At 45.0% G+C, this 22,223-nt stretch overlaps 1 protein-coding gene across 6 annotated transcripts in view; it reads left to right on the top strand.

The window, feature by feature from the left end:
- Positions 1-3,785: 3,785 nt before the first annotated feature.
- Positions 3,786-22,223, top strand: part of LOC147443858 (SEC-C motif protein) — a 137,479-nt gene continuing 119,041 nt past the window's right edge. For 2 of the 6 annotated variants that reach the window (XR_015189988.1, XM_086526671.1), the window contains exon 1: positions 3,786-4,127. Coding sequence is in view for 4 of the 6 variants with exons in the window: in XM_086526671.1 (XP_086382797.1) it covers positions 3,920-4,127 (208 nt within the window). In the remaining 2 variants the exon portion in view is untranslated. The remainder of the gene's footprint in view (positions 4,128-22,223) is intronic. The other 4 variants (XR_015189989.1, XM_086526673.1, XM_086526672.1 and 1 more) reach the window with 3 other exon arrangements.

Below are 22,223 nucleotides of genomic sequence, written 5' to 3' on the forward strand. Positions count from 1 at the left end.
GCCAAGTAATCTGCTTATGTCCTTCTATCCAGCTCTACAGTCATCACGCCTGTTTACCATGCAAATCATATCGGATTCCCACGAAACTTGAAGGGAAGCTACAAGGGACTATCAGGAGCATATCCTATCACTGTCACAGCATTCTGGATGGGTACACGGATCGCGATCGTTCGTCCTAGAGTACGTAAAAATAGTAAACGGATGATCCTGAAGGGTCGTTTTTGGGTCCCTAAAGCCTCTCCTAGGGTCAAAACAACATAAAATACGCATATAAACACTTAAAACAGCGATTTAAGGCAACTACGGTTGCGTTTGATACCTACATCGAATCTTGAATGCTTACACTTGAATGAAAGAGAAGAGTAAGAATAACACAATGCAATAAACAAAACTGAATTTGGATTACCATAGCCACAATAGCGATGATTACAAGTTGGAGCCAAGAGGTCGCTCCCTGTGCGTACAACAATAGTCACTTATCTTCAAAAAATAATCCCCTTTCCCACTAACCTTAGTGTATTATATATCTAGGGCTTTTTAAAGTGGCCGGCGGCCAACTTCTCATGGACCTTTACATACATCATTGGAAAAATTACATCTTCAACTTAGACTTGACATAGACGATTGTCATTAGGCTTTTACAGGGTTTGATGTATTAAACATCGGAAAAATAATGTGACCACATCAAAACTTTGGCAGGCTGACCCAACGGGCGCCTTGGCTAGGTGGGCACTTGTATGTTGTTATCACCTCCAAACATGAACTGATATGTTCTATTGTCTATAAGTATTAGTTTAAAAATAGCAACACACACACACTTATATATCCCCCTCAAGCACATGTGGAGGTGGGTGTTTAGCTCCCACCTCTACATGTGCTTGAGAGAGAGAGAGAGAGAGAGAGAGAGAGAGAGAGAGAGAGAGAGAGAGAGATGTATGTATGTGTGCGTATCTCTCCCCCTCAAGCGCATGTGGAGGTGGGCGCTTAGCTACCACCTCCACATGTGCTTGAGGGAGAGAGAGACACAAACATACATATATACGTGTGTTTGTGTGTAGCTATTTTAACTTAAATAATAAAACATAATTGAACTTTAACATTCAAAAGACAGCTGGATTTAGAGAGAGAGTAATGATAAGTACAAAAACAACTCAGTCTTATAATTATCTTTGTACAAAGCTTATAAGAATAAAGCCTAATTCCAGTATATAGATATATGTGTGTTTGTGTGCATGTCTCTCTCTCTCTCTCTCTCTCTCTCTCTCTCTCTCTCTCTCTCTCTCTCTCTCTCTTTCTCTCTTTCCCTCGAGCATATGCATGTGCTTCTCTCTCTCTCTCTCTCTCTCTCTCTCTCTCTCTCTCTCTCTCTCTCATGTGGAGGTGGGCTTGGCCTCCAAATTTGTAATCCTTGCTTCTTGTCGAGTGGTGGGGTCCTTCCTTGGCGCAACTGTTACCACAAGAAAACTCTTGCGGGTGTTGGAAGCCGGAGTACCAAAGGAGGACATTGCCCTATTAGACAAGGAGCTATCTAGACATTCACTGTCGGGGTGTGAACTGGTTCTTAAGCTTTAAGGTGAAATTATGTTTGGAGGTTAAAGTACAGAGGAAAAATGATAGACGATGAGCGAAGAACAGATGCACAGCTCGAGATGATGCCGAGTGCGAGGAGCGGTTGTGTCTTTGATGTACCCGCCTGTCCTCAGCCTTGGTAAATGTGAAGTTGTACATGGAGACATAGAGTGAGACGAGGACTGTCACAAGATGTCGCTTTGTGAGAGAGGGAGAGGCTGAGGCTTAACGCCCCCCACATGGCTACCCTCGCCCAGGGGGGCTGTGTGAGAGAGAGAGAGAGAGAGAGAGAGAGAGAGAGAGAGAGAGAGAGAGAGAGAGAGAGATGGAACTTGTGGCTCTAAAGCTTGCTAGGGTTGAGAGAGAAAGAGAGAGAGAGAAACTCTTCCTCAAGTACATGTAAAGGTAGGAACTAAGCACCCACCTCCACATGTGTGTGTGTGTGTGTGTGTGTGTGTGTGTGTGTGTGAGAGAGAGAGAGAGAGAGAGAGAGAGAGAGAGAGAGAGAGAGAGAGAGAGAGAGAGAGAGAGAGAGAGAGAGAGAGAGATACATATATATATTCTAAAACACGTGGAGTGAGCGCTTAGCTCCCTCCTCCACGTGCTTTTGTGTGTGTGTGTGTGTGTGTGAGAGAGAGAGAGAGAGAGAGAGAGAGAGAGAGACGCACACAGATACATATATATATCTATGTATCTGTGTGAGTCTCTCTCTCTCTCTCTCATTCCCTCAAGCATATGTGGAAGTGAGAGTTAAGCGCCCATCTCCGCATGTGCTTGAGGATATATGTATGTGTGTGTGTGCGCGCGTTTGTGTGTGTATGTGTGAAGCAAATGTGGAGGTGAGAGCTAAGCTCCCACCTCCACATGTGCTTGAGAGAGAGAGAGAGAGAGAGAGAGAGAGAGAGAGAGAGAGAGAGAGAGAGAGAGAGAGAGAAGGGGGATAGAGAGAGAAAGAGAAAGAGAAAGGAGAGAGAGAGAGAGAGAGAGAGAGAGAGGGACATGGAGGGAGAAAGAGAGAAAGATTAAAAAGGAAGAGAGAGAGAGAGAGAGAGAGAGAGAGAGAGAGAGAGAGAGAAAGAAGGGGGAGATAGAGAGATAGAAAGAGAAGGGGGAGAGAGGGAAAGAGAGAGAGAGAGAAGGGGGAGAGATAGATAGATAGTTTTTATTATCGTCCTCGAAGGTCAAATATGACCTATGGGACTAAAGGTAATGTGATGTAGTATGTGTGTGGCTGATGAGTGATTCTCGATGCTCCCAAATTGTGGTGTTGAGAGTCGCAATGGAGATCCCACACTATGGCTGGGAGAGGAAAGTGTGTAGGTCTAAGTCATGACTAAAAATGTGAGAGAAGCAAGTTCAAATGTGACTAAAAGCTAAGCACTCTAGTAGTGTGTGGTACTCAGGCTCTTGAACTTGTAGTGAGTATAATATGCACAATCGATTTGATTCTTCTTCATTGCCCCACCACAGGTTGAATGGCTACAATAGTGCATATCGCTGACAACAGGATAGCACAAGATTGTTAGTGATATGCACAAGATGAGTAAGGTTTCCTCTTTTAGCGAAGAACATGGTTTTGTAGTTGGGGACAATATGGGTGGTGTAATGTATGATGCGTGACCCACCGATTCCTCCCAAGCCGTAATATACATACATACATACATACATACATACATACATACATACATATATATATATATATATATATATATATATATATATATATATATATATATATATATATATATATATTAGCATTGGGGGTAGATGTGTCCCTCAAGAGGACCTGCCCCCTTATTGGTCCACTTGTCCAATGAAAGTGTCGAGGCCTAGGCGCATGACTGAGTAACACCAAATATTGAAGGGAGGGTAAGTGATGGGATCTGTGCGAGGGAAGTGAGACACAAAAATAAAAAACGCGCTCAGTCGTTAGATGTGTCCGAGTATACATTTTAGATCCTAGTTTACTTTTTAGCATTTTTGTTTAGCTTATATTTTGTTGTTGTTCCCATTTGACATCCAAATGCATGCGTGCGTGTGGATAGGGCATACTTGTTCATGGGGCTGCTTGGGTTCAAATTCCATACTTGCACGCTTGGGGTTGCTTTTTTGATTACCGTCCGTTGCCCTCGAGATCCCCCCCTTCAATCCCCTCCATTGATCCCACCACTCGGGGCGGTCATGTGACTGGCCTAGAAAATATGTTTTGAACTTTCAGGGCTCGTTTTTTTTTTTTAAAGCCCTTCGACGCCCACTCACCAACGTCTCAAGGGTTGAACCACAGTGGGTGTGAGGGCAAATTTTACTCGCACACGTGGCCAGCTTTCTCTGCTGTACGTCTTCTTTGGTGATGCTGCTACGGAGGGGTCCCCTGACGTTGAGGGCAGCCACCTCTCTTAGGAGGAGCTTGGCAACGTCATCAACAGCAGAGAAGGAGAAGGAGGAGGATGGCAAGTCATCAGGCCTCTTCTCAACTTGGGTTAATAAAGTCAAAGGCGCGTTTCAGAGCAAGGCCCCACTACCTCCTACGGATCCTGAAGCTCCTCCCACTCTTATCGGTACGGAGTATGTAAAATCCTCACTCACACACACACTTTTTTTTTTTGAAAATCTGTTTTGATTAATTTACAAGTGGGAAACTTCAAAGCGAGGAAAACCCACCAAAAAGATCAGAAACGTTATGTGACGTGAAAGCGCTAAAAGCAAACATAGAAGAGTTGCAAGATTTCCAGGAATACGTCCCCAATATCAAAGGCAAAATGTAATGATTGCCTTTGAACGAGGGAAAAGGATCCGCCTCATGCTGATGAAACATGCAAAAATTGCATTGGCGTCACAAAGACCATAACGACCAAAATCTGACCCATGTGAAGAAGATCGCAAATCATTGAAGGGAACTCGGAAGAATGCCAAAAACCCAGAATCGTATGTGGAAAATTGCCGAGGGAAATTGAAGGTACGTACAAGTAGAAACGCAGTCAAGGAAAGCCCTCTTGAAGCGACAATCCCAAAGTAGATGTGTGCAGCCTCATCACCAGTGGAGCAATTGACACACCGAGAGGAGCTGACGTGACGTGCCGCAAGGAAAGTTCCAACCGGGAGAACTCCCGACAAACAACGCCAAAGAAACAGACGTTCCTTAAGGAGCCAATGGGAATCCCAGATTGCAGTAAGAGCTTTTCTCCACCATTGATCAGATTTGTGTAAAGACCAAAGCGCATTACAGTGATCAGCCATCCAAGAGTCCTGACTCCTGCATAAGAGAAGCATAGTTATTACGGGCGGAAATCGCACCAAAAGGAGTGCCCCATAAATTCTAATCTTGCATACGACATCCACTGGCCAACGAAGGAATGGGGAGGAAAATAGCTAGCGTATGCTCATGCACGCTGCAAATGTGACGATAATGCAGGCTCAACCCAAAGTGTGTTGCTGCGTGAGAAAAAGTACGTAAATTCTCATATGAATCCGCCATATCATCCACAGTGCGTATGTCTCAGCCAGAGAGGAAGTAAGCTTGGCGCGGTGACCGATCAACCAGAGTAAGAGTGAACACGTACACTGTTATGTCACGCTCTTGGGAGAGGGGATCTAGCCCAAACGCCGTCGGGATGGGCGTTCAGTGTTCGGGCAGACGTAGTGTGAACCCGGCCAGTGTGGCCAGCCATTATTATAAAAAGGAGGCCAAGGCCTCACTTGCAGTTATCGACCCCCACTGGCAGAGTGCCAGTTGTTAGCCTGCGAGGCTAGGAGTGCGCGAGGTCACCTCGAGGAGATGAGGCCGGGTGGTATGGGACGCTCGGTCTTACAGGTACACGCCTACGTCCTCGGACGCTGGCCCCAGCACGGGGAGCTGCCGAATGGTGGCTATGGTTGGGTGGTTCGTCCGACGCGAGTCTGTAGGCGGTCCGTGTAGCCGGGAGATCCACTCTCCTCGTTCGTTTCATGGTATCAGAGCCGGCTTGGTTGCACGAAGGGCCGTGTGCACACCTACGGGCTGGTTCGAGTCGGATAATCACTGTTTTATGTAATTTTTGATGATATAATTGTTTAATCGATTATTTTCTCCTCATGAGCATGTTTGCAGGTGAAATTTAATGTGCTTTTTGCTGATTTTTTGATAAAATTTAGCGATTTGGATTCTATTGATTTTTTATAGAAATTGGAGGATTACTTATTAAATTGTTGGTTTTAGATTAAAATTCAGCATATTGTATCCTTTCGAATCTCTCTCTATAAGTTCCTCTGTGCAAAGCATAGAGAGAGAGAGAGAGAGAGAGAGAGAGAGAGAGAGAGAGACCTTCTTGATTGTGAGTGGTCCTCTCCTCTTCTGTTAGCGCTGAGGCTGTAGAAAAGAAGCGTGACAGGCTGGCTCCAAATTGACACTCGTGAGCGTGGTGGACACACGCCCGCACGCTGGGTGCACGGGGGCTCGTTTCCTCTCCACGTGTCCAGAGCTTACGGTTGATTTTTCCCAACACTGGATTTTTACGCTACCCTCTCTCTTCGTTACATTTTATTAAGTGACTTTTATTTTAAGTGGCCTGGACACTTTGAGTTTTTTTAAAAAAAGAAGTGTGAAAGCTTAGTTTATTAAAAACTCACTTACAGAGACTAACGAGTTTGCAGAAAACTGACTTCTTGGCTCTGCTGCTTCTCTCTCACCGCTCCTCTCTCTCTCATCTGCTCACACTCCCGCGCTCCCGCCATCACCGCTCCTCGAAGTTCAACTTTTCGCGTTTGAAAAGTGCAGAAAAGGCCCAGTTTCGCGTGAAATTTTCAATTTTTCACGCACTTTGCCATGGATTCCTCTAGCTCAGATGTGCAGCGTGACGACGCGCCAGATAATGTTCAAATTCCATTCACGCATGCTCTCTACGCATGGATTACAAGTACTTTCCAGAGTTTCCACCAGCGTGTTACCGCTTTGGAAAACGCGAACGTTTAGACGAATCTTCGCTTGGCCTCTCTCGAAGGGGTCGTGCAAGGGATTAGTTTCCGGCTTACTGCTTTAGAAAATACGGCTCAGTCGCGACGACTGCGCGTATTTTCGAGGGCGAAACCCATCTTCAGCAATTGCGGACGCAGATTGCTGCTATTGGGCGTTCACAGGGTGGTCCGACTGCCATGATTCCGTACAAAACTACAAATTTCTCAGGGGAAGAGAAGGAGTGTACGAAACTGGCCGTAAATAACTGGTTGCATCAGTGGACCACGTATTTTGATCTTCATGGGGAGCATGATGAAGGGAGGATTCAGACGATTCCTCTTTACCGCGCAGTAAGGCGCTTACCTGGTGGCGCGACATGATAGAGAAGCATACGATGTGGGCTGATTTTTGTGTGAAATTCAAGAGGGATTTCGTTGAAATGGACCCTTTGAAAGCTTATGTCAAATTGCAGAGTCTTTCGATGAAAACTCTGTCTATTGATAAGTATACGACAGCTTTCAAAGAGGCGCTCACCTTCTGCAAGGTAGATTCTACGCACGCTGTGCACATATACCTGCTGGGAGTGCATGAGGATTACCGTTGGGCCTTAATCAAGGACAAAGCTTCGACTCATGTCGAGGATGCTGTGGCAAAGGCTAGGACGTTCCATTTGATAAATGGAGCGAACTATGAGAAGAAAAGAACTGCAGACCATCAATCCGGTGAGGGTGCTTCGAGGAAGCGACCCCGGTTCCAACATAAGTCCAAATCACCGCCGAGATCTTCTCAGGAGAAGAAGAAAGCCAAAAATGCTTCAGTTGCTGATGCAGTGAAGAAGGGAGCTTGCTTCGGATGTGGCTAGACGGGTTACCAAATCAAGGATTGCCCCAAGTTGAAATCCATCATTTAGCGCACAGTTCATGCACTAAGTGTACTTTTAGCACCAAAGTGTTTGATAAGCACGATCTTCTCCGTTTCCCCGAGAAGATCAATGGTCACGACGTGACCGTACTCCTTGATAATGGAAGCTCACACAGTTTTGTGGATGCAAAATTGGTGCAGAAACTGAGCCTGCGGAAGCGGGATAGTGACCATGAGTATCGCGTGAAGATGGCTCGTGGCGAGGATACGGATGTATGGAATCGGATGGTTCCAAACTTGTCTGTCGAGCTAGCTGATTACAAAGAGAACCTAGATTTCCACATCATGCGCTTGGACAGAGCAGATGTTATTTTAGGAATTCCATGGTTTGATGATAAACAAGACTCATTGTATATAGACTATGTACATCATTCTCTTGTTTTTGTTAAGCAGGACATGCCTCATGTATCTGTGTCGCTTTGTAATCAGCAGTCTGTAAATAATGGTTTTGCAATACCAATTGTTACTGCTTTGGAAATGTATAAAGAAATAAAGTCTTCTGATGTTGACTTTTATCAATGTGTATCATCTGCTTGGTTTGATTCATTAGTGCCCGATACTTCTGTCACTGAATTTCGTAAAAATGTTTCATGTTCTTCTGTTCTCTTGGGGATTCCGATGAATCCAACCTTTATCCGAGAAATCATGACTGATTTCGAGGATGTTTTTCTTGATGATCTACCTCCTGGCTTGCCGCCTTCGAGAGGAGTAGATCATGGCATTGAGTTGGTGGCTGGTAGCCAGCCCTTCTCAAAGCAACCCTATCGGTTTAGTAAAACCGAGGAGGACGAGATTCAGCGACAGTTGAAAGATTATCTCGACAGGGGTTTTGTTCGGCCAAGTAAATCTCTGTGGGGAGCGCCAGTGTTACTTTCCCGAAAGAAAGATAACACTATGCGCTTCTGCGTCGATTACAAGGGGTTGAACAAGCTCACTGTCAAGAACAAGTATGCGCTCTCGCGCATGGACGATCTGATAGATGGGTCCACGGGGCGTTATATTTTACGAAGATAGACCTGCGATCAGGATATCACCAGATACGTATCAAACTGGAAGATATTCCTAAGACAGTTTTCCATACGCGTTATGGTCACTACGAGTTTTTGGTCTTGTCTTTTGGTTTGACCAATGCTCCAGCTACGTTTCAGCAGATGATAAATGATCTGCTCAGATAATTTTAGGCAACTTCGTTGTTGTATTTCTCGATGATATCTTGATCTACAGCCGAAGTTTGCCTGAGCACCTAGCGCATATATGCGTTGTTCTCGAAGTATTGAGAACTGAGAAGCTTTATGCTAAGGCTTCCAAGTGTGAATTCTTCAAGAAAGAGCTTCTGTACTTGGGCCACATCATTACTTGCGATGGAATTCGCGTTGACCCTGAAAAGGTGGATAAAGTGCGAAATTGGCCCATTCTGAAGAATGTACGCCAGGTAAAGTCCTTTTTAGGCTTTATTGGATTCTTTCGCAGGTTTATCAAGGATTACTCTAAGGTTGTTGCTCTGTTTACGCAACTTTTAAAAGGAGGGGTGAAAGGGCCGAAGACTTTGGGTCCTCACCGTAAAGGTAATCCCCCTGTTGTATGGAATGAGCGTCTCGACGAGAGCTTTGGGACACTAAAGCACTTGGTGACTACTGCACCAATATTGCACATTGTGGATCCTAGCAAACCGTTTGTGGTCGAAATGGATGCCAGCAATTATGCTATTGGTGCGGCATTATACCAGGATGGACGTCCTGTTACGTTTGAAAGTAAGAAACTTTCTGATGTTGAGATGCGTTATCCAACGTCTGAGAAGGAGCTTTACGCTGTAGTCCACGCCTTGAGGAAATGGCGGCACTACTTGTATGGCTCTACGTTTGTTGCATGGACAGATCATCACTCCTTGCGCTATATCTGTAATCAAGGTGATCTCAGGGGCCGAAAGGCTAGATGGGTTGAGCTTATGCAAGAGTTTGACTTTGAGATCCATTATAGAAAAGGATCCAACAATCAAGTTGCCGATGCGCTCAGGAGAATTCCTGAGGTTAATGCCTTGTCTATGGCTGAAATCTCGACGGATTTCTATCTCTCTCCGAGGGATATGTCGTTCCGATGGCTATTTTCGCAAGATATGGAGCGAGGTCGAAGCAGGGCATGACTTGCATACAGGCTTGGGTGGTCCGGAGACCCAAGTGAGTTGTGCTGGAGAGACGAGACAACGACAATATTCCATTAAAGGTGGACTATTGTTTAGAAATGGAAAAGTCTGCGTGCCGGAAATCAATGAGGTTCGACAAAGGATTTTGTGCGAATGCCACGATGTTCCTAGCTCTGGGCACCCAGGCATCCAGAGAACTTTGGCTTTGGTCAAGCGATATTTCTATTGGCCAAGAATGCGCTCTTACATAGAGAGCTATGTGAAGAGATGCGCTCAGTGTCAGGTCAATAAGGCAGAGCGCCTTAGGAAAGTTGGCCTACTACACCCATTGGAAATCCCAGATGCCAAGTGACAAAGTATTTCCACGGACTTCATCGTTGGTTTGCCAAATACTAGTCGTGGCAATGATGCTATTTGGGTTGTAGTCGATAGACTCACAAAAATGGCGAAGTTTATACCAATGAAGTCGACACTAAAAAGCCATGAGTTGGCGGTTTTATTTGTCGATCAACTTTATAAGCTGTATGGTCTACCAGAGGATATTGTCAGTGATCGAGATACTAAGTTCACTGGCCGATTTTGGCGAGATGTGTTTGCTCATCTTCAGACGAAGTTGAGTATGTCGTCTTCTGATCATCCTGAGTCCGACAGACAAACTGAGAGGATGAATTAGACATTAGAGGACATGTTGAGAGCCTATGTCTCTCACAGGTAGTCTGATTGGGAAAGGTATCTTCCACAGTTAGAATTTGCCTATAACAGTAGCAAGCATTCTGTTGCTGGATCTAGCCCTTTCATGCTGATGTACGGATTTGAGCGTAAATCCCCAATTGCTATTGGCTCACAGAAAGTCAAGGAACGCCAAGCTCGTGATTTCCTGTATGACATGCAAGAAATGCTCGAATTGGCTAGGGATAGTATAAGAACGGCTCGTGATCCAGTCACTACTTATGCTAATCAAATGTCACGTGACACATCCAACCCTATGTGTTCGTGGACAAGCTACAACATGATCAGGGTTTAGTCAGTCCAGTCAAGTCTAGATTAGAAGTGATCTGGCACTTTTGTGAGTCTATTCGTAGACCGTGCATGCCCAGTCGCTTAGTGTAGATGCATATCCTCGTCATCACCGTCATCGTCATCGGCATAGTCCAAGTTGCATCAATCCATTGCATCATCATTGTGCCACTTTGTGCAATCAATAGTAGACCACGAGAGTGGGGCCTTCGGAGAAGGGTTTTACGTCTCTGGTGTCGTATCTCTCCTCTCTCTATCTCTCAGTCTCATACACTTACACTCACAGTGTCCATTCACTTTGTTGTGATCATAGCACTTTCCATTAAGAACGGAAGGCTCTCCCTTCCATAAGAACTAAAAGGAACCTTGAGCATAGTTCGGAGCACTCATCTTTAGCAAAGCGCAAACAATCATTCTGCTGCACCTAACATTGGTATAAGAGCTTTGGCAGTGTTCTGTATCACTCAAGGAAAGAACCACAAGAATTTTTTTTTTGCTTGTTGAGGTCGCACGAACCCAAGCTCGCTTGGGCGTGTCGATTCCTTATCGTGTTTTGTTGAAGAGTGACAGGAATCCCAAGAAAGAAGGGCTTGTCCAGCCTCCCCTTATGTCTCTTTTCACTCATTGAGAGCGGACCGTGCACTTAGCGGCCGGCCAATCGACGTGAGGTGGGAAAAAGCAACCTTGGTGCGCCTGCAGAAAGGAGTGGAACTCGGGTGAAGAGAAGATCCTTCTCCAACGCGATTTGCAAGCGAAAGAAAACCTCAAGAGCCTCAAGAACTCAAGACCAGCAAGAACCCAAGTTCCTCGCGAACTTAAGAACCCAAGAACCCAAGTTCCTCGTGAACTTAAGAACCCACAAGAACCCACGACTTCAGAATGGTCATCACTCGAAGCGGAATGGATACTTCGCTTGGAGGTGATGAGCATGAGAGAGGCGAAGAAGAATTTTCCCCACTAGGAGGTTTTTCTGACCCTTCCTCATCTACGACAAGGATTGTACTAACTCCTATGGAGGCTTTCGACAAGAGGATGATGGACAGGAAGTTAGAAAGCGAAGAAAGAATGGCAGCCATAGAGCATAAGTACCAAGAAAGAATGGCAGCCATAGCGCGTGAGAGCGAGCAAGCACGCTTGGAAGCCAAAGTAAGAAAAGCATAAATGGATCGCAAACACGCAGAAGACAACGCAGAAAGAAAAGCAATACAAGAACAAAGCGACCGACAAAACACAGAGTTTTGGCGACTCTATTCTCAAGTTCAGGCACAGATGCAAGAGATTTGGGGAAAGGAGACTCTCAGTCTCTTCTTCTCCACAGCATGACACACAGGATTTGCATGATTGTGTGAAGCATGATGATGATTTGAATGACAATGATTTGCATGATGATTTGGATGACAATGACAAGCATGATGATTTGCATGATCAAGGTGTGATTTCTCACAAGCATGATGATTTGCATGATCAAGGTGTGATTTCTCACAAGCATGATGAGTTGCATGAAGATGATGTGATTGTTCACAAGGATGATGTGTTAGTGGATGCTTTTTCTAGCGAAGCTAACCTCGTTGTAGATTTGATCAATCACGAAGAACCGATCTTGGCTTTCGAGTCGAGGTCCAAAGAACGCCCACAGCAGAATTCGATCATTCAGGAAGAATCGATCTTGGCTCTCGGGCCTAGGACCAAAGAACCCTCACAGGAAGTATTATGTGTTCGCATGAATTGATACGCACGCATTGTTCGAATGTTTCATTCGTGACCGTTTCCTGTATTTTAGTCAGCATCGTTATGTGATCCCTTTTCCTAGGCATGACATATTGTATGTTGAGCACGTTTCTCTCATGGATGAGCACGAATGTATGCGGTTTTCTCATGAAAAACTGAAAGGTTTGTATTTAAGGAAGTCACATTCCATGTCTCTTCCTTGGCATGACACAGTTTCCGAACGAGCACATGAAAGTATGAGCACCAAGCATGGGCAATTCCGTTGTGCATTGCCACAGTTGATTGCTCTAGATCAAAAGAGAAAGATTCGATCTCATTGTTTGCGTGTATGTGGTGAACGGTTTGGCACTCCGTCTATTGGTTCATCTATATTGCATGCACAGTCTTTGAGGAAGACAAGATTTTTTTCCTTCACTTTACATGGAATGGGTATGTTCATGGTTTTGTGTTGGAGATGGTTTCAAGAATTTTCAGCCATGGAGATTCTTGAAGACGAAAGAAGCAGGACTCTCGACGAAGTTGAAGCATTGAAGGAGCCACATAAGACTTTGTGTCGCTTCCGGCGCGGCCCAAAGAAGCAAGTGTTGCAGACCTTTATGAAGTTCAAGTACCGCACGACCCACCCATCAGAGTGGGCCGGCGAAGAGTCCCTTCTAGGATTCCGGATCCTATTGGCGATCTCCCTCGACGCCATATAGTTCGGTACCAGTACCTCACTTTGAAAAGGAGGGAATGTCACGTGACACATCCAACCCTATGTGTCCGTGGACAAGCTACAGCATGATCACGGTTCAGTCAGTCCAGTCCACTCAAGTCTAGATTAGAAGTGATCTGGCAAGCACTTGGACACCCTCAAAACATGAGCTTGCGAATGCCTTGATTTCCCATTTTAGGAATGTTTTTGTCGCTCCCCATGCCGCATCTGCTGAAGTTCTAACTTCTTCATGCACACCAACTTTTGCTATCTACAGTGCATTCAATTATCTTGCCTCAAGATGCTTTAGCCATGGAGGCAGATTTTACAGAAAATGAATTGCACTCAGTACTGCTTGCTCTCGGACGATATGGTTCGCCTGGTTGGGATGGACTCACTGTGGAATTCTTTCTCTCATTTTGGGAGCCTCTAAAGGAACCTTTACTCTACATGATGAATGTTGTGTGGGCAAAACAGAATTTGTCGACGTCTTGGAAAGACGATTCGTTAAAGTTGTTGCCTAAACAAGCGCTTTGTGAGCATTTCTCGCATTGGCGACTGATTACTCTTAAGCCGATTATATATAAAATCTTGGCCAAAATGATTAGAACCGTATCAAGGAACCTCTTATGGCAGGTATCCATTCCGCCCGATATGGCTTCATCCCTCGTGTCACAAGACAGAGCACCACGTGCCAATAGAAAAGAACAGACTGAACAAACTTTTAGCACTTCAATAATAACTGAATTGAAAGAGAGAGACGACACGCGACATGGAGTGGCGGAATTCCATCCCAGAGAGTATTGGCCCCAAACCTTGGCGCCCCTTTCGGTATTTCTTTATATTGCATGAGCACAATACAAGCTGGTACTCCAGACTCTGCACCTTCTCTAAGAAGCATGCCAGAGAATGAGCCCTAACCTCATATTTAAAGGTCCTTGGCCTGAAAAGCAATTACAGTGAAAAGCCTTCAAAACTCAAAAGCTTCTGGTCCCAAAAGCAATGCCAAAAGCTACGAGCGTATTTACGGAAATCCGTACAGCTTGCCACGTCATCAGCCAACGCGAAACACCAAAATCTGTACCCTCTGCCACGTCATCAACCAGCGTAATTTCCAGAACTTTCATACAACTGCCACGTCATCAACTTTGCGTGAGTGTGTGTGAGTCGTGCTTTATTTTAATCCCTTTATGTCACTGGGGCCCCATCAGAGGGTCCCCATAAGTTGGTAGGACTTCTTCTTCTTCTGCTACTTGTTCTTCTTAGGGTTTAGGCCCCTCGGCCGGCATGTGTAAGTTGGCTCCATTCTTTAGGCTTTGACACGTCAGTAGTTTGTGACATCTCCCCTTCTTGAAAGAGAGTAATCGTCCACGATTACAACATATCTGCAAAACAACTCAAGTGAGCTCAAAAAAAATTTCCGAGGGTCATTCCGAGGGACATTCAGTTTGCTCTTTTTGTTAAGGAGTTAGCTTCTCCTTTCGGCTCTTTTGATCACCTAGCGTTTTCCAGATTTGAAGCCCTAGCGTTTTGGAGCCCAGATCGCCCTCCCTTGTGCATGGCGTTTTCAGCATTATCATCAGCAGATAAGAACCATCAGTTTTCAGCCCAAGTACCCGTAGGTTTTCAGCCATAAAGACCAGCAAGGGCAACGTTTTTCATAGCGTTTCCAGCCGCAACAGAATTCAGCAATTAGCGTTTTTGGACAGCAGTCATTGATCACATGCATTCCCATTGTACCAGTTTGTGCAATCAATAGTAGACCACTCTCACCGACGAGAGTGGGGCCTTCGGAAGAGGGTTTTACAACGTCTCTGGTGTCGTATTTCTCTTCTCTCGCTATCTCTCACACTCATACACTTGCATACACAGTGTCCATTCACTTTGTTATGATCATTGCACTCTCTCATTAAGAACGGAAGGCTCTCCCTTCCATAAGAACAAAAAAGGAACCTTGAGAACATTATGGAGCACTCATCTTAAGCAGAGTTCAAACATTCATTCCGCTGCACCTAACATTGATATCTTGTTGAGAAGTTTTGGGAAGCGCCTTCTCCACCCACTTTTTAACCATGAATTCACCGGGTTGTTGGGGGAGCTTGGCCACCAGCGACTTAGTTTTAGTCATAAGCTCTGCAAAAGTCTCCTCAGGCTTGAGCACCATGTTGGCCAACTCATCCAACACCTTCTCCTGGTAGTCACCCGGCCTGAAAGCTGCACAGAACTGCTGTCTTAAGGCTGCCCAAGTTGCAAAATGGTTCTCTGCAAATTGACTGTACCATTTATCTGCTAGGCCATCCAGGGTGGATGGAAATAGTACCAAATAAGCATCTTCTCTGTTCAGACCACGTCCCCTACAGAGAGATACAAATCTTCTTGCATGGTAGTTTTGGCAGTGTTCTGTATCACTCAAGGAAAGAACCACAAGAATCACAAGAAAGTTTTTTTGCTTGTTGAGGTCACACGAACGCCCAAGTGAACTTGGGCGTGTCGATTCCTAATCGTGTTTTTGAAGAGTGACAGGAATCCCAAGAAAGAAGGGCTTGTCCGACCTCCCCTTGTGCCTCTTTTCACTCATTGAGAGCGGACCGTGCACTTAGCGGCCGGCCAATCAACGTGAGGTAGGAAAAAGCAACCTTGGTGTGAGCGCAAGGCCGCCAAGGGGTGCGCCCGCAGAAAAGAGCAGAACTCAGGTGAAAAGAAGATCCTTCTCTAACACAGATTGCAAGCGAAAGAAGAACCTCAAGAACCTCAAGACCTGCAAGAACCTCAGGAACTCAAGAACCCCAAGAACCAAGACCCGAAGAACCCAAGTTCCTCGTGAACTTAAGAACCCAAGACCACAAGAACCCACGACTTCAGTGAATGGTCATCACTCGAAGCGGAATGGATACTTCGCTTAGAGGTGATGAGCATGAGAGAGGCGAAGAAGAATTTTTCCCACCAGGAGGTTTTTCCGACCCTCCCCCTTCCCCATCTACGTCAAGGATTGCACTAACTCCTCTGGAGGCTTTCGACAAGATGGTGATGGACATGAAGTTAGAACGCAAAGCAAGACACGCAAAAAGAAAAGCAGAAATGGACGGCAAACACGTAGAAAGAAAAGCAAACACGCAAAAAGCAAAGCAGACACGCAGAAAGCAAAGCAAAAAAAGAAACAGAAAGAAAGGCAGCCAAAGCAAGACAAGAACAGAGCAACCGACACATGCAAGAGTTCTTGTGACTCTTTTCTCAAGTGCAGGCACAGATGCAAGAGATTCAGGAGACGGAGACTCGCTCAGTCTCTTCTTCTCCAAACCATGACACACAAGATTTGCATGATTATGAGAAGCATGATGAATTGAATGATAATGATGAGCATGATGATTTGAATGCCAATGATTTGCATGAGGATTTGGATGACACTGACAAGCATGATGATTTGCATGATCAAGATGTGATTTCTCACAAGCATGATGATTTTCATGAAGATGATGTGATTGTTCACAAGGATGATGTGTTAGTTGATGCTTTTTCTAGCAAAGCTAACCTCGTAACAGATTCGATCAATCACGAAGGATCGATCTTGGCTCTCGAGTCGAGGTCCAAAGAACCCCCTCAAGAAGAAGCGATCTTGACTCTCGAGCCTAGGTCCAAAGAACCCTCACAGGAAGTATTATGTGTTCGCATGATTGATACGCACGCATTGTTCGATTGTTTCATTCGTGATCGTTTCGTGTATTTTAGTCAGCGTCTTTATGTAATCCCTTTTACTAGGCATGACATATTCTACGTTGAGCCACTCATGAATGAGCACGGATGTATGCGGATTTTCATGAAAAGCTGAAAAGTATGCATTCAAGGAAGTGTCTCTTCCTTGGCACGATCACATTCCATGTCTCTTCCTTGGCACTACACAATTGTAGCAAGAGCACATGAAAGTATGAGCACCAAGTATGGGCATTTCCGTTGTGAATTGCCACAGTTGATTGCTTTAGATCAGAAGAGAAAGATTCGATCTCATTGTTGCGGGTGTGTGGTGAACGGTTTGGCACTCCGTCTATTTGTTCATCTACATTGTATGCACAGTCTTTGAGGAAGACAAGATTTTTTCCACTCATTTTACATGGAATAGGTATGTTCATGGTTTTGTGTTGGAAATGGTTTCAGGAATATTCAGCCATGGAGATTCTTGAAGAAGAAAGAAGCATGACTCTAGACGAAGTTGAAGCATCGAAGGAACCCCAGAAGACTTTCTCGCTTTCGGCGCGGCCCAAAGAAGCAAGCGTTGCAGACCTTTATGAAGTTCAAGTACCGCATGACCCACACATCAGAGTGGGCCGGCGAAGAGTCCCTTCCAGGATTCCGAATGCTATTGGCGATCTCCCTCGACGCCAAACAGTTCGGTATCAGTACCTGACTTTAAAAAGGAGGGGATGTCACGTGACACATCCAACCCTATGTGTCCGTGGACAAGCTACAACACGACAAGGGTTCAGTCAGTCCAGTCAGTCTAGATTTAGAAGTGATCTGGCACCTTTGTGAGTCTATTCATAGACCGTGCATGCCGAGTCACTTAGTGTAGATGCATATCCTCTGGTTGCACACAGCATGATCATCAGTATTCCCTTCAGGATCCATCAAATTAAGTCAGGGGAATTTTCTTGTGCATTTAGCCTATTTTTCCTATTTTTGGTATTTTCACTTATTATTTTTAAGTGACTTCCCAACAAAGTAGGTAGGGCAATTTTGCTAAGTTAATATATAAGCAAACTCAAGTTAGCACTTTCTGGCAGAAGAGGCAGCAGGAGCACATGCTCAACATGCACCTTCTCAGCAGAACTGCAACAGAACCCCCAGCGTTTTGGTTTGCCTTCGCCAGACTCCACCTCTGATTGGCGTTTTCAGCAGTCCTTGACCGGAGCAGATCCCTATCCTCTAGCGTTTCTGGATCGCCATCAAGCCTTGCAGATTTTCTTATCAGCACTCAGCCTAGCGTTTTTCCAGACCATCGCCAACAGTACCAGGTTTTCAGCAATTTCACTAACGCTAGGGAAAGCAGCATCGTTTTTGGTTCTCAGCCCAAAATGCAGCAGAATAGGCAGCGTTTTCAGCATGCTTGATCAGTAGCAGATTCAGCTTAGACCCATTGCAGAAGAACCCCCATTTTCAGCCATAAAAACGCAGGCAAAACAGTCATTTTCAGCCACCGAAACAGCCCCAAAATTCAATAGATAGAAGACCAGAGATTTCAGCCCTAAAGTCGTCGTCGTCATCGGCATAGTCCAAGTTGCATCAGTCCATTGCATCGTCATTGTACCACTTTGTGCAATCAATAGTAGACCACTCTCGCCGACGAGAGTGGGGCCTTCGGAGGAGGGTTTTACAATGTCTCTGGTGTCGTATCTCTCTTCTCTCTCTATCTCTCAGTCTCATACACTTACACGCACAGTGTCCATTCACTTTGTTGTGATCATAGCACTTTCCATTAAGAACGGAAGGCTCTCCCTTCCATAAGAACTAAAAGGAACCTTGAGCACAGTTCGGAGCACTCATCTTGAGCAAAGCGCAAACAATCATTCCGGTGCACCTAACATTAAAAGAGATCTCCAATGACTCTAGATGTGGGACAATGGGTGTATCTGAAGATACCCAAGGATTCCAAGACTATGCGAACAAGAAAGCATTATAAGCTTTCAGCTAGATATTGTGGTCCGTTCTTGATCACAAAGAAAATTGGCCATGTTGCCTATAAACTAGCTCTTCCTTCGGATGTTAGTGTACATGTAGTGTTCCATGTCAGCCGCCTTAAAGTAAAATTGGGCGAAGCCGACGTCGTTGTGCCTATCGAGGAAAATGTATGGCAAGATATGCAAACTGAGTATACTCCTCGAGAACCAGAGGCAGTTTTAGATCATCGTACCCGTCATTCGCGCCAAAAGGCTTATGATGAGTACTAAATTAAATTGGAAGGGTCAATCTGAAAGGTTTGCTACTTGGGAACCAGTGAGAGCTCTAAAAGCTCAGTATCCCCACTTCATTGATGAGGACATCAATGGTTCTTAAGGGGGGAAGTATGTTATGTCCCGCTCTTGGGAGAGGGGATCTAGCCCAGACGCTGTCGGGATGGGCGTCCGGTGTCTGGGCGGACGTAGTGTGAACACGGCCAGTGTGGCCGGCCATTATTATAAAAAGGAGGCCAAGGCCTCATTTGCAGTTATCGACCCCCACTGGCAGAGTGCCAGTGGTTAGCCCGCAAGGCTAGGAGTGCGCGAGGTCACCTCGAGGAGGTGAGGCTGGGTGGTATGGGACGCTCGGTCTTACAGGTGCACGCCTACGGCCTCGGACGTTGGCCCCAGCACGGGGAAGCTGCCGGATAGTTGCTATGGTCGGGTGGTTCGTCCGACGCGAGTCTGTAGGCGGTCCGTGTAACCGGGAGATCCACTCTCCTCGTTCGTTTCAAATACCCTACTCCAGTGAATGCTTTCCAAACGCAACGAATTTCTATCTGTTTGATGTCTGCGATGCCAATAGAGATAATCTGGAACAAATTTCCAAGCACAGAGCAAACTAGAGGTGATCAAGCAACCGGGAAAATGATTGACCATCTTGCCAAACAGAATCTTCCAAAAAAGTCTGCCAATGACCAAAGGCGGGAGTGGTAACATGCTGACATAGAGCAGCAACCATAATTGTCTATGGCTGAGACTGCTGTGCAAGAGTAGGCAATAACATAGCCTTCCTTGCCAATGTGTCGCGGCGAAGGTCCAAAATATTCAGCCCCCCAAGACACTTCAAAGTGCAAAGTTTCTCCATTGCTAACAAAGGGAGGCCTTTCTTATGAGAACTAGTGCGCCACAAGTGAGATTACAATATCAAACATAAGCAACGAGAGGCGAGAGCGAGGCCAGTGCAACAACATCAAGTAAAACTGAACATATATAATCATTATACTTTGGACAATATGAAGTCGAACATGTTTCGACCATGTAGACAGTTTCCAATAGTGCAATTTGACATCGTTGCATGTTTCGACCATGTAGACAGTTTCCAATAGTGCAATTTGACATCGTTGCATGACCCAATCGACTAGCTGGGTATTAGTTACCTGCCAACCAATAGGATATGCTAAGTGTCTACCACCACATACGAATCAAGAATTTCGCCAAGCCACAGAAGATGATGCCAGAGGCAAGAGTTTGGATTTTCAAAAGTTAGTATCTAATGCGTGCATAATCTCTCGCACATCATCCTGGTTATTGCGGGGCATGAACAACGAATTATCAACATAGGCCAGTTCTATAAAGTCATTCCTATTGGGTAATTTCAGCCCGTAAAGACGACCAAGCGAAGTCAACTGATCCAAATACAATAACAAGGGGTGAGTGGCAATGACATACAACAAGGCGTTGAGTGGGCAACCCGTCTGACAGAGCATCCAAGAGGTCGAGGTTCAATGTGCTCACCATAAAGAAGGCCTGAAGATGTATTGTTACCATACGAGAAGTATACAACATTGGCCAACTTTGGACCAAATCCAAGGGCCCGCTTTGTAGCAACAATGAAATCTTACAATACAGTATCAAAAGCCTTTTCAATGTCTACTTGCATTATGAGAACATCTTGCTTGGTATTGTCACAAACTAATGACGTGGCAATTGCCCAGAACTGCTGACGTGGAAGAACAGTACGGAGCCTAGCGTTTCACATTGACGTGGTAGGCTGTACGAACGTTGCGAAACGTGATGACAACTGCTGACATGGCACAACGTACGGATTTCTGCGTTTTTCGCTGGCTGCTCTTGGGTTAGAGCTTTTGAGTTTTAAGCTTTTCATTTACTTGCTCTTAAGTTTGAAGGCCATTGACCTATAAATATGTACTCAGGGGTGCTCTCTCTCTCAGAGTGTTGACGAGCAATAAGCTGAGAGGATCCTCGGTCTTTGTACTTTGCTCAAGCATTAATATAAAAATATATACCAAAAGGGATACCAGATTATTGGGCCAACACCTTACTACGCTGGGCCGTGTCGACTTAAGTGAATTGTGATCAAGTTGTGAAGTGTTTTTAAGTGATTGTCTCGTGTGTCGTATTAGATTAACGACTTGGGGTGCCCAAGTCTGTAACAATGGTATCAGAGCTTCAAGTGTGTGCTTTTCTCAAAGCATACCGGTCCTACAAAAGAGTAGACAGAGCAAGACGACGCTAAGGGATTTCACAAAAAATTCTAAATCTTCATGTCCTGACCACGGACTTATTAGCGACTATTACCCTTCATTGCGCATCGGGCGTGCTCCCGTCTTCATCGCTCTGTCTTACAAGGCATAAGCCATAAGGAATTCAAGACCACTTGCAACAAAAAAAGGCGTTTGTTTTGACGCTTTTTTGTGTTGCAGAGACTTTTAAAAATCTCTTCGACGGTTGAGAATTTGGATTTGCGACAAAAGGCAAAGTTGATCCTCTCAACAAACTCTACGCATTGCCGCGAACGGATTTTATATCCAACAACTTTGGAAAGAAGATCTTGTTATTTGTGTAGAGATGAGAGGTAATAGGAGCGAGGAACTTGCATCTGTAAGCATTGGGAAGCATGGAGCTGGACATCTACTCTTTTGCAACGAGGTGAGCCATCTCCTTCAAATTTTGCCTGTTTTGCAGGTGAACTCGAGGATGAGATGGTGAGGAATTTGCATATGAATGCAATGGGGAGCAATGACAGCTCGAGAATGAACCTGATCACGATTCATGAATTTTGAATGAATGATGACTGATGATGAATGATTATGGATATAAATGAGATGACTGGATACTGTGGTGAGCGCATCAAGAGTTCCCGAGGGATGAGATGGCTACACAGGGATTTAAGTGCATCAAGACTTTTGAATGGATGAGATGACTAGATTGAATGATTGAAACACTCTGTTCAGTATGAACTGAGCGTGTGATTTGTGAACTGGAATTCTAGGAAATGAACTTGATTTTTGAGTACTCACTTATGTGATTGTGTTTGAGTGCACGATTGAAAGACAAAATGATTGCAACATTTCGGTCTTGAGAAATCTATGGACATGATTGTAATAAGAATTAGTTAATCCGACATCAGTGAGGTTCTATGTGGATCTAGATGCGATTGCTAAACACGTTGTCAGGAATCATGGTCTTGGATTTGGATGGATTTTTATGTGATATGATTTGAATGTGATGTGAATGTTCAGTGACTGTCGTCTTTGTGCAAGTTGTGGATTT

Source organism: Adiantum capillus-veneris, chromosome 13 (genome assembly GCF_014529385.1).
Source record: "Adiantum capillus-veneris isolate H3 chromosome 13, ASM1452938v2, whole genome shotgun sequence".
NCBI classification, from domain to species: domain Eukaryota; kingdom Viridiplantae; phylum Streptophyta; class Polypodiopsida; order Polypodiales; family Pteridaceae; genus Adiantum; species Adiantum capillus-veneris.